Source organism: Homarus americanus, unplaced genomic scaffold, assembly GCF_018991925.1.
Source record: "Homarus americanus isolate GMGI-L3 unplaced genomic scaffold, GMGI_Hamer_2.0 scaffold37032, whole genome shotgun sequence".
Lineage (NCBI taxonomy): Eukaryota > Metazoa > Arthropoda > Malacostraca > Decapoda > Nephropidae > Homarus > Homarus americanus.
Window position 1 is genome coordinate 10,488,384 of NW_024731852.1, and position 15,000 is coordinate 10,503,383.

Consider the following 15,000-nt stretch of genomic DNA (forward strand, 5'->3'; position numbering starts at 1 on the left):
TACAGGAGGTTAGGTTAGGTTAGGGGAGGTAAGATTGGGTTGGGTGGTGATGACTACACTCACGCAAAAATTCTTATTGACTTGTAATTTTATTATGATTGTGGAGGAGGTAATGGTGGTTTAAGGGTCATATTAGGGGCTAACATGGCCTCTAAACCACCCTTAGGGGCTCAGAGGTCCCTTGATATTAGAGGTAATTTCCATGGGGTCAAAGTTGACACAATAACTGTTTTTGGAACGTGATTGTGTGTGTATGTATGTATGTATATGTGTGTATGTATGTATGTATGTATGCACCTGTATATATGTATGTATGTACCTGTATATATGTATGTATTTATGTATGTATATATGTGTATCTATGTACAGTATGTATGTACCTGCATGTATGTATGTATGTATATTGTGTTTAAAGAAATTTATAGCATGTGTGTGGGTGTAAAAACCAAGTGTCACGCCAACTCCTGAACTTCAACGAGATTACAGGTGTGTGGTGAGGTGATTACAGGTGTGTGGTGAGGTCAGGTATATACAGTATACATATATACAGTACCTTCCCCAACCACACCTGAAATTTTGTTCGTGTTTTAAGTCCAGGGTTCAGTGTTGGGGGGCGTAGACACACTGTAAACGTTGTCTTTACATACATACATACATACATACATACATACATACATACATACAGTACAGGTATCATGCTAACATTAAACCTTAAAGCACCTGGCGTAGCTCAAGAGTTCGTGGCTTCACATAATACATGGATGGTCGGTCAGGAGGCAGTAATCAAGCTGACAGCGACTGACACTGCCAGCCTCTAGTTACCTGACGGAAACTGACAGACATAGATTAATAATTTGATATGTGCCATTCAGCCTTGGCACTAACAGCTGCATGACTCAAGAGGGTTATTTAACATTGTCACTTTTATAGGAAATGTCATTGAAAGGGGGGGAGAGATCTTGACAGTTTGTAGGAAAACCTTTGAAATTTTTTTTTTACATTTTTCAGTGTGTAAAAAAAATGTTATAGAGACATTTAATTACCTTACTAAGAGATGGACTTTTTTTTTCTTAGTACGAAGGAGGAAATTATTTAATCCCTTGAGTACGATGCTAACCGCTCCTTGAGTACAAAGAATCTGCCCATTAAGTTAGTTATCATAACCAAACTCGTCACACAACCACCATCCATCGTTGCACAAACACCTCACCTCTCAAAACAGTAAAGCAGGTATGTCAGTAAGCAGGGACTAGGGAAGTATCAGGTGTGGCAGTAAGTAGGAACTAGGGAAGCAGCAGATGTGTCAGTAAGCAGAGACTATAAGCAAGCAGCAGGTGTGTCAGTAAGCAGAGACTATAAGCAAGCAGCAGGTGTGTCAGTAAGCAGGAACTATAGGCAAGCAGCAGATGTAGCTCTTACCCTCTCACTCCACCTAACACCACGGGGAATGGGTGTTGATGGGTGAGGTACTCAATACATCCGGTGAGCTGTAGTGCCCGAGTGACTGATTGGCAGCCATTCATCACTACCACCTGCTACATACTTCCTCCTTCTCCGTACCTCCTCCTCCTCCTGCACACCTCCTCCTCCTCCTGCACACCTCCTCCTCCTCCTGCACACCTCCTCCTCCTCCTCCTCCTGCACACCCTCCTCCTCCTCCTGCACCTCCTCCTCCCTCCTCCTCCCACACCTCCTCCTCCTGCACACCTCCTCCTCCTTCTGCACACCTCCTCCCCTGCACACCTCCTGCACACTTCCTCCCCCTGCACACCTCCTCCCCCTGCACACCTCCTCCTGCATACCTCCTCCTCCTGCATACCTCCTGCACACCACCTTCTCGTGCACATCTCCTCCTCCTCCGACAATCCGGCTTTATGGTCTACTTTTTTCCTGGTCACATTGAAGGGATTGTCGCTAGAGTATGACAGGTATTGACAGGGTGTTTACTCTCCTGTATTGTGATCAGGTGTTAGATTATATCAATATACACGAGTTGGTATTCCCTAAAAGAGCCAATTTAATATATGATATAAAGTGTTGCACGCTACATCATCCCAATTGCGTCATATATAAATTGGTAATCAACTGCCAAGTGTTATATAAAACCCAAATAAACTGGTATATTAATGTATATATAAATTTTACCACAACGGAATGGAACTATATAAATTTTACTATACTGGTGAGAGGTTAATTATATATTAATTTTCGTATATGAAGTTCTTTATCAACTGCAGTGTGATGTTGAGAGTTAATTTATATATATATATATATATATATATATATATATATATATATATATATATATATATATATATATATAAGGTTCATATATTGGACCTGGTTCTTATGTGCTGAAAAACGTGTACATAAAAGTAACGAGTCATTGTTATTGCCAGCGGGGAACCTGACGGGTAATTTCTAGAGCTGTGGTGGTGGTCTCTCTCTGTGTGTTAGGGGACAGAGCTAATTAATTTAACAGGAAAAATATTATCTGAAATTGATTATACTTCCGTATTGTGAGTGACACAGTTTGATAAATAGGAAATAAAGGAGAGAGAGAGAGAGAGAGAGAGAGAGAGAGACTAACCTCAAGTAACGAATGAGAGATAGAGAGATAAAGAGAATAGTTAAGATAGAGAGGGAGATTGGAGAATCGTTTAGATAGAGATATGGGAGATTAGCTAAGAGAGATAGAGATAGGAGAATAAACAAGAGAGATACGATAACAGATTAGCTAAGAGAGAGAGAGAGAGATACGATTAGCTAAGTGAGTTTTAAGTAATCATATGAGTAATGTGAGAATATTGCTGTTTGGTTGTTTCAAATCATACAAAGACAAATACATACGGTATAAACTATCCCTCACACGCAATACAACATCAGTCAGGTCACGCTAGGCGGACATAGAGCTGATAAAACACAACCTTTATGTTATATGACTGTTAAATAATGACGTAGAATAATGTTAAATAATGACGTAGAATAATGTTAAATAATGACGTAGAATAATGTTAAATAATGACGTAGAATAATGTTAAATAATGACGTAGAATAATGTTAAATAATGGCTTAGAATAATGTTAAATAATGACGTAGAATAATGTTAAATAATGGCGTAGAATAATGTTAAATAATGACGTAGAATAATGTTAATTAAGTGACGTAAGAACAAAGTTAAACGACGTAGAACAATGTTAAATAAGTGACATAACTCCAACGTAAGCAAACAGTGACTACGAATATAAGGCAAAAAAAAAATAATGATAAATACTGGACTTTAGAGGACGATAAAAAGAATATGAGATAAAAAGTAATGAAAGAAATTATATAAAAAAAAAAACACGGAGGAAATAACAGTTGTATATTGCTGGGAATTATTTGTATCACGTTGAAAATATTTTGGTCTGAAAGTTGGTAATTATTTTTGCTCTCTGACGAAACAACAAAAATAAAAGAGGAAAATAAATAAACGAGTTGTCAAAGTCCGTAGAGTTGAGTTAATTACGGGCAGCAAAACCACGTTACTGACCACTCACTCCTAACCACGCCGTTGGCTATATCCTAACCACGGCTAGGCATCCACGAGACTCAAACATAACACTCCTAACCACGAAACCAGGCAACCATGACACTCAGCCACGCCATATACACAACCACGACACTTCATACAACCAGGCTTATCGAAACTACGACATCTGCATAACCACACAAAAATCACCCACATACACCCACCCACCCAGCCACCACACCCACACACCACACACACCCACCCACCACACACACCCACCCACCACACCCACACACCCACACACCACACACACCCACCCACGCACCCACCCACCCACACACCACACCCACACACCACACCCACCCACCCAACCCACTCACCCACCCAACCCACTCACCCACCCAACTCACCCACTCACCCACATACACCCAACACACACACTCCAGAGACCACACCCAACCACGACAGTATAGAATTAAACACCATATGGGTTTTGGGGGGGTAGGGGGGGGATCTGGTCTTTGTTGTAAAACCAGTCTGAACTTTGTGGTTATATACTGTACATGTAAGGGTGAAATAACAAGCATGTACATTATAGTGTTGCCTCAGTGCCTCACCTCACCTCACCTCACCTTACCTCACCTCACCTTCACCTCATCTCACCTTCACCTCGTCTCACCTCACCTTATCTCGTTGGCTTTGTTGTGGTAGGCGTGGTCAGGCTTCCCTTGTTTGGGAGGTAATATTTGGTGATATAGAGAGTAAAAGTAGTCGAGGTACCGCCTGGGTGATAACTGTGTTGAGAAACTTACCTGTGATGTACCTGGGAATTGATGTACCTATATCTGCAATTACTGTTTAACTGTTACCACCTGGGAATTACGTAACCTGTCATTAAAGATACCGTCAACACCTGGTAATTATATCCTGTTTATGTTATCGTTGGCTTATTAAATATTAAAACCATCGTCATTATCATCATCAGTCACCTCTCCTTAACTACTAGCAGCAGGGAGTGTCAGTACGTCATCCTTCACACCATCAATACATAACACAGGTAATTATATTTTACAAGTGCCACACTAAGCCTGTTCTAACCCAAGTCAAACACGACCACAGTCAGGCCAGCCTCACCCCTAAACACGACTACAGCCAGGCCAACCTCACCCCTAAACACGACTACAGCCAGGCCAACCTCACCCCTAAACACGACCACACCCAGGCCAACCTCACCCCTAAACACGACCACAGCCAGGTTAGCCTCACCCTAAACACGACCACAGCCTGGTCAGCCTCACCCTAAACACGAGCCACAGCCTGGTCAGCCTCACCCTAAACACGACCACAGCCAGGCCAACCTCACCCCTAAACACGACCACACCCAGGCCAACCTCACCCCTAAACACGACCACACCCAGGCCAGCCTCACCCCTAAACACGACCACACCCAGGCCAGCCTCACCCCTAAACACTACTACAGCCAGTAAGGTTTATGTTGGAAGGTCATAGTAACAAGTTGGATGTCTGATATAAAGTGGAGTTATGGTAATTCTTATATGGTAACTGTAGACGATATCAGTAAGGATAGAATAACAACGACAACAATAATAATAATAACAATAATAACAACAGCAATAACAACAATAATAACAACAGCAATAACAACAATAATAATAACAGCAATAACAACAATAATAATAACAATAATAATCATGAAGCAAGTTGTGTTGGTGACCACTGGGTACATGTTGCACTGGGTATCAGATTACATTGTACTGTACACACACGATAAACTAAGATGATTCACACTGGTAAGATTCACGTATCTCACATGACCTCTGTGTGTGTCAGGGAGTTAGTCTGTCGTATCTGTCAGAGTATTTGTGCTGAGAGAGTAAATTGTCGAATGTTTTGTATCCTGATAGTTTATTAGTTTATGTTTGTGGGTGTTTTATTTTTTGACTGATTTAAAACACACACACAGACACACACACACAGACACACACAGACACAGACATACACACACACACACACACACACACACACACACAGCCATACACACACACAGCTAACAGTAGTGGAAGGTGAAGGTGGTGAGTCTCAGCTGGTGATACCTAATAATTGTGTGTCATCAAGTAGGGAAATTATGCCGTAGTTGGGGAAGGCTAATTTGAGGTTAATTGGCCATTTGTCATGTTAATTGTGAGGGTAAATCACGGAAGGTGCTGTCAGGACGAAGACCCCGATGAAGGGTTAGTGTGTGGGTATGGTTATGCGTGCAGGTTATACGCATACACGCAAACGCATAATTTCTTTTACACTACGGTATGTACACGCTCCTGTACGCGCACTAATTACACTCATCTATGCACACACACACACACACACACACACACACACTGGAGGAAGAGGGGCATAAGTTAAATGGATAAAAAAGGAGATAGGAAAGTACAGTTGTTAAATAGACGAGAAAGAAAGAAAGAAAGAAAGAAAGAAAGAAAGAAAGAAAGAATGAGAGATTCTTTCTTTACAACAATGAACGTTCACTACTCTGTGTTGTAACTATTGAGCGAGTGAAAGATCAGCGCTGCATTAAGGATGATGCCCTGAGGGAGGGAGGGAGAAGGAGGGAGGGAGGGAGAAGGAGGGAGGGGGAGAGGATGGGAGGAATTTCCTTATTATTTTGTGTTGGGTCCTTCAGCGGATCACCCGAAGAATAGCCCCTCCTCCCCCCACAACAACATATTTCACCTTCAGGTTAACCACACCCAACCCAACCCTACCTTACCTTACACCCCAAATAACGTTAGAATGTTTACGTGGCAGACAGAAGCTAGGTGCTAATCTTACCTGCCCCCCCATCAGCTGCTCACATTTATGGGTATTAATATTTAACAGAGAATTTCATTATCTCGCCGGAAACTGTCGCGAAAAACTGGTAAAGAATTAATGAATAGTTAAGTGAATAAATGAATGGTCGTGAATTAACTGGGCGAGTGAATTAGAGATTATGTTTTAATTTCCGCCATGGGTTATTTTTTTTCTCCTCCCTCTTGTACCCTCCTCCTCATCCCTCCCTCCCTCTCTCTTCTCCCTCCTCTTTCCTCCTCCTGTTCTCCTTCTCTTCTCCCTCCTCTCCCTCCTTCCCATCCCTCCCTCCGTATTTCATAGAACACTCGCCCACAAACAGACAACGGTGATGATAACGATGCTAATAATAATAATAATAATAATAATGATAATAATAATAATAATAATAATACGAATAAAAAGAAAAAAGAAGTTGTTTAGACACGTAGACATAGATATAAATATACAGACAATACAACCATACACATACAGACAATACAACCATACACATACAGACAATACAACCATACACATACAGACAATACAACCATACACATACAGACAATACAACCATACACATACAGACAATAAACTACACATACAGACAATACAACCATACACATACAGACAATACAACCATACACATACAGACACACAACCATACACATACAGACAATACAACCATACACATACAGACACATAAACTATACACATACAGACACATAAATCCATACACAGACAATACAACTATATACATACAGACAATACAACCATACACATACAGACAATACAACCAGACACATACAGACAATACAACCAGACACATACAGACAATACAACCAGACACATACAGACAATACAACCAGACACATACAGACAATACAACCAGACACATACAGACAATACAACCAGACACATACAGACAATACAACCAGACACATACAGACAATACAACCAGACACATACAGACAATACAACCAGACACATACAGACAATACAACCAGACACATACAGACAATACAACCATATAAACACGCCAAAGGAAAACATTTAACAGACACACAACAATAGATAACTGTACACAAGGAAGAAAATAATAAATGAATAAATAGATAAATGGAAGAGAGAGAAAGAGAGGGGGGAGGCAGGGAGGGAGAGAAAAAAAATATTGATGGAAAAATGGAGATCAGAGTAGAATAGTGAAAGAAAGGGGAAGAAAAAAATGGAAAGGGGGAAAAAATGGAGATTGAGTTATAGGAGGGAGGGAGGGAGGGGTGGTAGGGAAGGAGGGAGGGAGGGGTGGTAGGGAAGGAGGGAGGGAGGGAAGGGTGAGTGACCGAGAAGGGCGTGGTCCAACAGCAGCCATTGAGGACGCCTCTACCGCTACTGCTGCTCCTCCTGGTGTGGTTAGTGGTGGAGGTAGTGGTTGTGGTGGTAGTAGTGGTGGTGGTGGTTAGTTTGTTGTTGTGGGAGGGGGGGGGTGGTGGTAGAAGTGGTATTGTTGGTAGTGATGGTATTGTTGTTGTTGGTGGTGATAGAAGTAGTGGTAGTGGTGGAAGGGATTTTGTTCCTTGGGTCTTCTCTTGTGGGATTATAGTCCAGCTGTGGTCCTCTTTGGGTAAGATTTTGTTCAATGGGTTTAGCCGTCTAGTGTTATTATTATTATTATTATTATTATTATTATTATTATTATTATTATTATTATTATTATTATTATTATTATTATTATAGCTGCTGTGTGAACGTGGGTGATGGTTAAGTTGTGTGTGTGTGTCTGTATCCGTGTAACACCCTCTTCATCACAGTATAGTATCACCACACACACACACACACACACACACCCTGCTATCACCACACCTAACATACCATCACCCACTACACTATCACCACCACCCACCACATCATCACCACCACCCACCACACTATCACCACATCCACTATCACCACCACACTATCACCACATCCACTATCACCACCACCCACCACACTATCACCATCACCCACTACACTATCACCACCACCCACCACACTATCACCACTGCCGCCACACTATCACCACCACTTAGGAGCTACCTGTAATCGTCGTGTTATCGGGGTATGCCTTCAGGCCTTGTTGTTGTGGGTTATTTGTCATTACTCTGGACCAATCGTTATCATAATTAGGTATAGTGGCGTGTTGATTGATACGTCTTATCTGTGTGTGTATGTGTGTGTGTGTGTGTCTGTCTGTCTGTCTGTCTGTCTGTGTACTTTAAGATATTTATTCTGTCTAATTTGTCTGTCTGTGTCTTGCATCTGTCATCTATCTTGTCTGTGTCTGAATTAGCTAATGTGTCTTATCTGTCAAAATACTCTTAAAATATTGAATGTGTTTACTTTGTTTCTAACACACACACACACACGCACGCACGCATGCACGCACGCACGCACGCACGCATGCACGCACGCACGCACACACACACACGCACGCGCACACACACTTCTTCCTCCTCCTCCTCCTCCCCGTCTTCCGCCCAACAACTTTAAACGCTACGTAATTATTGATTTACCTCATAATTAAGTTGATTCATATTAAAAAAAGACCCCCCCCTCTCTCTCTCTCTCTCTCTCTCTTTTGTCTTCACCTGATTCATTAACTTACCTTACTACAGCTATTAGTAATTAACCTACTTACACCCATAATTATTCACTTATACACTTAAAAATATATATTTACTTTATCTAGATACATATGAAGATAGCATTGTGTATTGGTCTGTACAGGTAATCACTTAGATTTGCTTACCTGTTCCTACCTGTAATTTTGTGTTATGTAGTGTTGGTACCTTATTGATGTGGTAATTAGCAGGTGGTGTGTGTGTGTGTGAGAGAGAGTATTAAAGGTTATGGAACACAGGCATCCACTCTCTCTCTCCCCCTCTCTCTCACCTGCACAAATCAATGAACCTGCCGCTAATTAGATATCCCTACTGTGTTACCTGTATTTTAATTATATATTTTTGGGGGGAGTTTTCACTATTTTTCCTTTTTTTCCCCCTTGTCATTGTTTTCTCCTGTGATTGAATTTTATTTTTCCCTCGAGTGGTTTTATTTTGCTTTTATTATGATTGTTTTTGTTTGTATTGTGAATGTGTTTTGTTTTTGTTTTTTTATGTTGTATAATTGTTAGTAATGTGATAGAAACCGAATATAATTTTGATGAACATTGTTATATTGGGAGCCAAAATAATAATATTATATGTTATTTACTATAAAAGAGATATGTATATATTAGATATTTATATAAGTAGTGATTACATTCAGAAAACGTGTAGTGGTTATATGAAAAATTACTGATAGATGTTTGAATTTATATATATTTTTTTAATATAGGAACTTGTGTTATATATAAATTTTAAAGGATAGTTACTCATTTGACTCCTTAATTGATATATGAATTTGTTTTTATATTATAATTTCTAGAAAAATAGATTCTCTTTTGACTTTGTATTCTGAGTAATTACTTGAGGTGATATTGTTTGTTTGTTCCACTTGGTATTTTAAACTTTGTCACGGAGAGAGAGAAACGAGACAGGAAAGACAGGTGGAGTTCGAGAGAAAGACGGGGGATTGACAGACACAGACACAGGACACGTACTGAGAAGAGAAACAGACACACAGACACAAACAAGAAACGGACAGAGAGAAAAGCAAACAGACAATAAGAGATAGGAGATAAATAGATAAGGAGAGAGAGAGAGAGGAGAAAAAGGTCAAGGGAAATTGACTTTGGAGATAATGGTTTGTGTGTGTGTGTGTGTGTGTGTGTGTGTGTGTGTTTAGTAGGGCATCTGGAGCAACACTCAGAGGGACATGTGACGTGTCCTCAGTTTTTGTTGCACTTGTGTTATCCTCGTCGACAAACACACACACACACACACACACACACACACACACACACTGGCGGCCACACCCCCTCCCTCCCTCACCCTTTGTCTCTCACTTTCACACCCATCCTTCACCCTCCTTGTCTCTCCCTAGGCACTGTCTCCTACTACTACCACCACCATCACACCCACTATGCCACCCGCTATATCCCACCCAACACTTCCACCACCCACTCTGCCGCCCTCCCCAATTCATCGCCAACCATTCTGTTCTTGTCACTTGGTTGATGGAAAGAGTGTTTTTGTTAAAGCCTTTTCTATTCATGTTAGGAAGACCAACCCCATTTTATTTTACCGTGTTCTCTGGCGTTTATTTTTAGTCGTTCTTTTGCGGCGTTTATATTCGTGGGCTTTATTTTTTGCCAAGGTTTATTTTTTGCCAAGGTTTATTTTTTGCCAAGGTTTATTTTTTGCCTGGGTTTATTTTTTGCCAAGGTATATTTTTTGCCTGGGTTTATTTTGAGGTTTATTTTATCCTTTAGTGTTTATTTTCGGGAGTTCGTTTTTTGGTGATTTTTTTCGTTTTTTTTATTATTATTTTTATTATAATTATTTTGTTTCTTCTTCTTCTCACTATATTATTATTATTATTATTATTATTATTATTATTATTATTATTATATTATTATTATTATTATTATTATTATTATTATTATTATTATTATTATTAATGCCTTGTGTACCTCAGCTGTCATGGACTTTTATAATTAAATAATCTAGTAATTAATTATGCATTCAGATAGTTTAATTAATTCATAAAAAAAATATTCTTGTATGTAACTGTTATAATGGGTTTTATTTTGCTTAATTAAGACTCACACATTATAAGACTGTTATATTATGCTCATATATCACATTATACCAACATTTTATTACACATTGTATTTATATATATCTGACCCGAGGATGGTTTGGCCAGGAGTCAGATTTAGGAAAGGTTAGATCTGCTCTGTGTGTGTGTGTGTGTGTGTGTGTGTGTGTGTGTGTGTGTGTGTGTGTGTGTGTGTGTGTGTGTGTGTGTGTGTGTGTGTGTGTGTGTGTGTGTGTGTGTGTGTGTGTGTGTGTGTGTGTGTGTGTGTGTGTGAATTATCTTTATATCTTTATAAGTTGAACTTGTATTGGCGTCAAGTTGAGTCACTTATTTGTATAGTGTTTCACTACTGCTGTAAACGTGGTAATTTACTGCACCTGTACTTGAATCATCAGTCATTACTTGGATCTGATTTGCACATATACCAACACACACACACACTCTCTCTCTCTCTCTCTCTCTCTCTCTCTCTCTCTCTCTCTCTCTACAGGTGTTAGTTAGGTGACATTAATGAGTGTTATTGAAGTCGTTTACCTGTGGGGTGGGCACAGAGCCACTTCCTGCTTGATGGGGGTGTGGGGGAGGTGAGAGTGGTGGGCGAGGTGTGGGGGAGGTGAGGAAGCAGGAGCACCAGCCAAGGTCACAGGCTGGGTGTGACTCTGTGGCACTCCTGGCACTAAGCCCAACGTTAATGTTGTTGTTGTTTTTTTTTTGCTTTATTTATATGCATTTATTTTTAATGTTTTTATTATGATCATTATTTATTTTATTTGTTATTACTACTACAATTATTATTATTATTATTATTATTATTATTATTATTATTATTATTGTTATTACTATTACTACTACATTTAATAATATTTCCTAAGTGTCAGTAACTCGAGAGAGGAAATTTAGTAACAGCATGAAGGTAAATAAGAGCCAAGGTGAAGTATTGGTAATGTACAGGTGGGCCAGGGGCAGGCAGGTGACTCATGCACCGGCAGGAGCAAGTGTTCACCCAGGCTCCAGGTAACATATGCACCTAGTAAATATATAAATAGTGCCAACACCTGACCTTGAGAAACACCTGTCCTTGGTGAATACTGGTCATGGTTGTTTTTTTTTTTACTTGAATAAAAAAATAGTGAGTTTTGGACACTTGTGGGGGGTAGTTATTATTAGTTTGGCAGAGGTGTGTGTGTGTGTGTCGACTGTAATAAGTTTGGACGTCTTGATTAGATTACGGTGATTTAATATTTATTTATGTTGATTTGACCCTTTTGATTACTGTGATTTAATGCTGATTACTCTGATTAACTGTGATTATTATGATTTAACACTGATGAACATGATATAACCAATTGCTTACAATGATTTAACAATGATTACCATGATTTAACCCCTTGAAAACGATGACTTAACCCCTTGAACACGATGACTTGACCCCTTGAACACGATGACTTGACCCCTTGAACACGATGACTTGACCCCTTGAACACGATGACTTCACCCCTTGAACACGATGACTTGACCCCTTGAAAACGATGACTTGACCCCTTGAACACGATGACTTGACCCCTTGAAAACGATGACTTGACCCCTTGAAAACGATGACTTGACCCCTTGAACACGATGACTTGACCCCTTGAACACGATGACTTGACCCCTTGAACACGACAACGTTAGTTTACTCCCTGGATTAATTAAGTTAGGCTACTTAAGATGTCAAGGGGGGTTAAATCATCTTACTGAAGGGGTTAAAATATCCTAAACAGTGTACTAATTCGCTATACTAAAGTTGTTTGGTATCGTACAGAAAGGTTTAAACTTCGACTAAGCTTTTTGTTATTTCTAGACATATTGCTTAAGAAATGAATTAATACGAGATGAAAAAAAAAGTAACTGTCTTTTACGCATAAATGTGAAAGTTTATGAACAATGAAAGACAATGACACAAACTGACCGTCGACAACATTATATCTTTTGTTTATTTTGTGAGTAAAACACCTGAGTGAGATGCGAGTTACCTGAGAGGGAGTTAATTAGCCCTCTCGTTTCTAAGTTTATTTCATTATGATAAACACACTAACGTTACCTGGAGGGAGGGTGTAGGTTAGGTGAGGGTGTTTAATCATCATGTGAAAGGAGCTGGGGGTGCCTAATCTTCACCTGATATTACCTGTTTGACCTCTATGTAGAACTAATTAAGGAAAATGTCAGCTATTTCTCCACCGGGTATTTAAACATAAAAGAAATGAGTTGAACAGGTGTTTTTATTACCGGCTGACGGCTAATTTACAACGTTCAAACATCAAATGATTTTATGAAGCGAGAGAAAGACCAAAAAAATAATATGAAGTGCGGTATTCGGAGATTTAAATTCATAAAAGGTTAATATGATGTTTTGATCGCTGTAATTAGGTCAGGTTAGATTATGTTAGGTTAGATTAAGTTTGGTTAGGCTAGGTTAGATTAAGTTGAGTTAGATTAGATTAAGTTAAGTTACTTTAAGTTTGTTTAGGTTTGATTACGTTAGGTTAAGTTAGTTTAAGTTCGATTTGATTAGTTTAGGTTTAATTTGGGTTTAATTAAGTTAAGTTTGAACTCACCCAATAATAAGTTTCCTAAGACCTAAGTTATGACACAAAATTGGAAGCCTTGGTTGTCACGAGAGGTCCAGGAAGACGCTATTGTAATCAGGTACGTTCTCATTCTCACCTCTTAATTAAAGGGGACGAATTCACACCTACCCACTTCCCGAGAATCCGACCCCTTCACCCCCCACCCCCCACCCCCTCCCTCATTACAGTTTCCAGTGGACGGATTCACAGAGATTTATTACCTTAATTTTATCCCGTAACTGTTCTTATTAACGTAAGAGTCCAATTTTGATGACATGTTACTCGCTAATTTTTATGCCTTTGAGGTCAGATCGATGTGTACTCTTCCCGCCAGTTATGAGAAGAATGTAACGTAGGAACCTTTGATAACGTAGATCTTGTCTTGAACAGCGTATCTCGGGCAGCAACAGTCTCGTAGATAGAAAAAAAAATGCAGTGTGGTGTTAGGTGTTGTAGCAGGGTGATGGCAGGGGCAGGGTGATGGCAGGGGCAGGGTGATGGTAGGGGCAGGGTGATGGAAGGGGAAGGGTGATGGTAAGACAGGGTGATGGCAGGGGCTGGGTGATGGCAGGGGTGATAGTAAGGGCAGGGGTGATGGTAGAAGCAGGATGATGGAAGGAAGGGTGATGGCAGGGGCAGGGTGATGGCAGGGGCAGGGTGATGGTAGGGGCAGGGTGATGGAAGGGGAAGGGTGATGGTAAGACAGGGTGATGGTAGAGCTAGGGTAATGGGCAGAGGGGGCTCAGTGGTCGTGAAGGGTCCAACGTGTGTGGTTGGTGGCGGCTAGGGGGGAAAATATCATGAGGTAAAACATAACTTTACCTCCATTTGCCGAGTTGTTATTGTTGACACTCTTCAGAAAGTAAACAATGACAATAAAATAACGAGGTATAATTTAGGGGATATAAAACATCAATAAATAATACAGAAATAAAAACACTATGTTACCAACAGCACCAAACACACCAGGTAAAGTTGCTTCACTTTCGTTATAATTCAGAATTTTAAGTAACTTTTATTCGACGTAAATTTTCATATGAGAATTAAACATTATATTACACGTTGAATATTTATATTAAGTTCAGGTCCATCCCGCTATGGTTATTGACGTGTTAGCCAGTTTACTTGAAGCCAATGTTTATATTAAAAATAATTAGTTACACACACACACACACACACACACACACACACCAAGTATACAAACATATAATAAACACAAAGAGTGCAACGACACAGGGGGCCACAAGTGTTCAACCAACAGGTGATTCAGAACCCTAACACATAACTCTTGTGCAG

At 39.9% G+C, this 15,000-nt stretch overlaps 1 protein-coding gene across 1 annotated transcript in view; it reads left to right on the forward strand.

Moving 5' to 3' along the window:
• Positions 1-144: 144 nt before the first annotated feature.
• Positions 145-15,000, forward strand: part of LOC121867878 (hybrid signal transduction histidine kinase A-like) — a 112,553-nt gene continuing 97,697 nt past the window's right edge. Inside the window, exon 1 of the mRNA XM_042368003.1 lies at positions 145-193. Within this exon, the coding sequence (XP_042223937.1) occupies positions 145-193 (49 nt within the window). The remainder of the gene's footprint in view (positions 194-15,000) is intronic.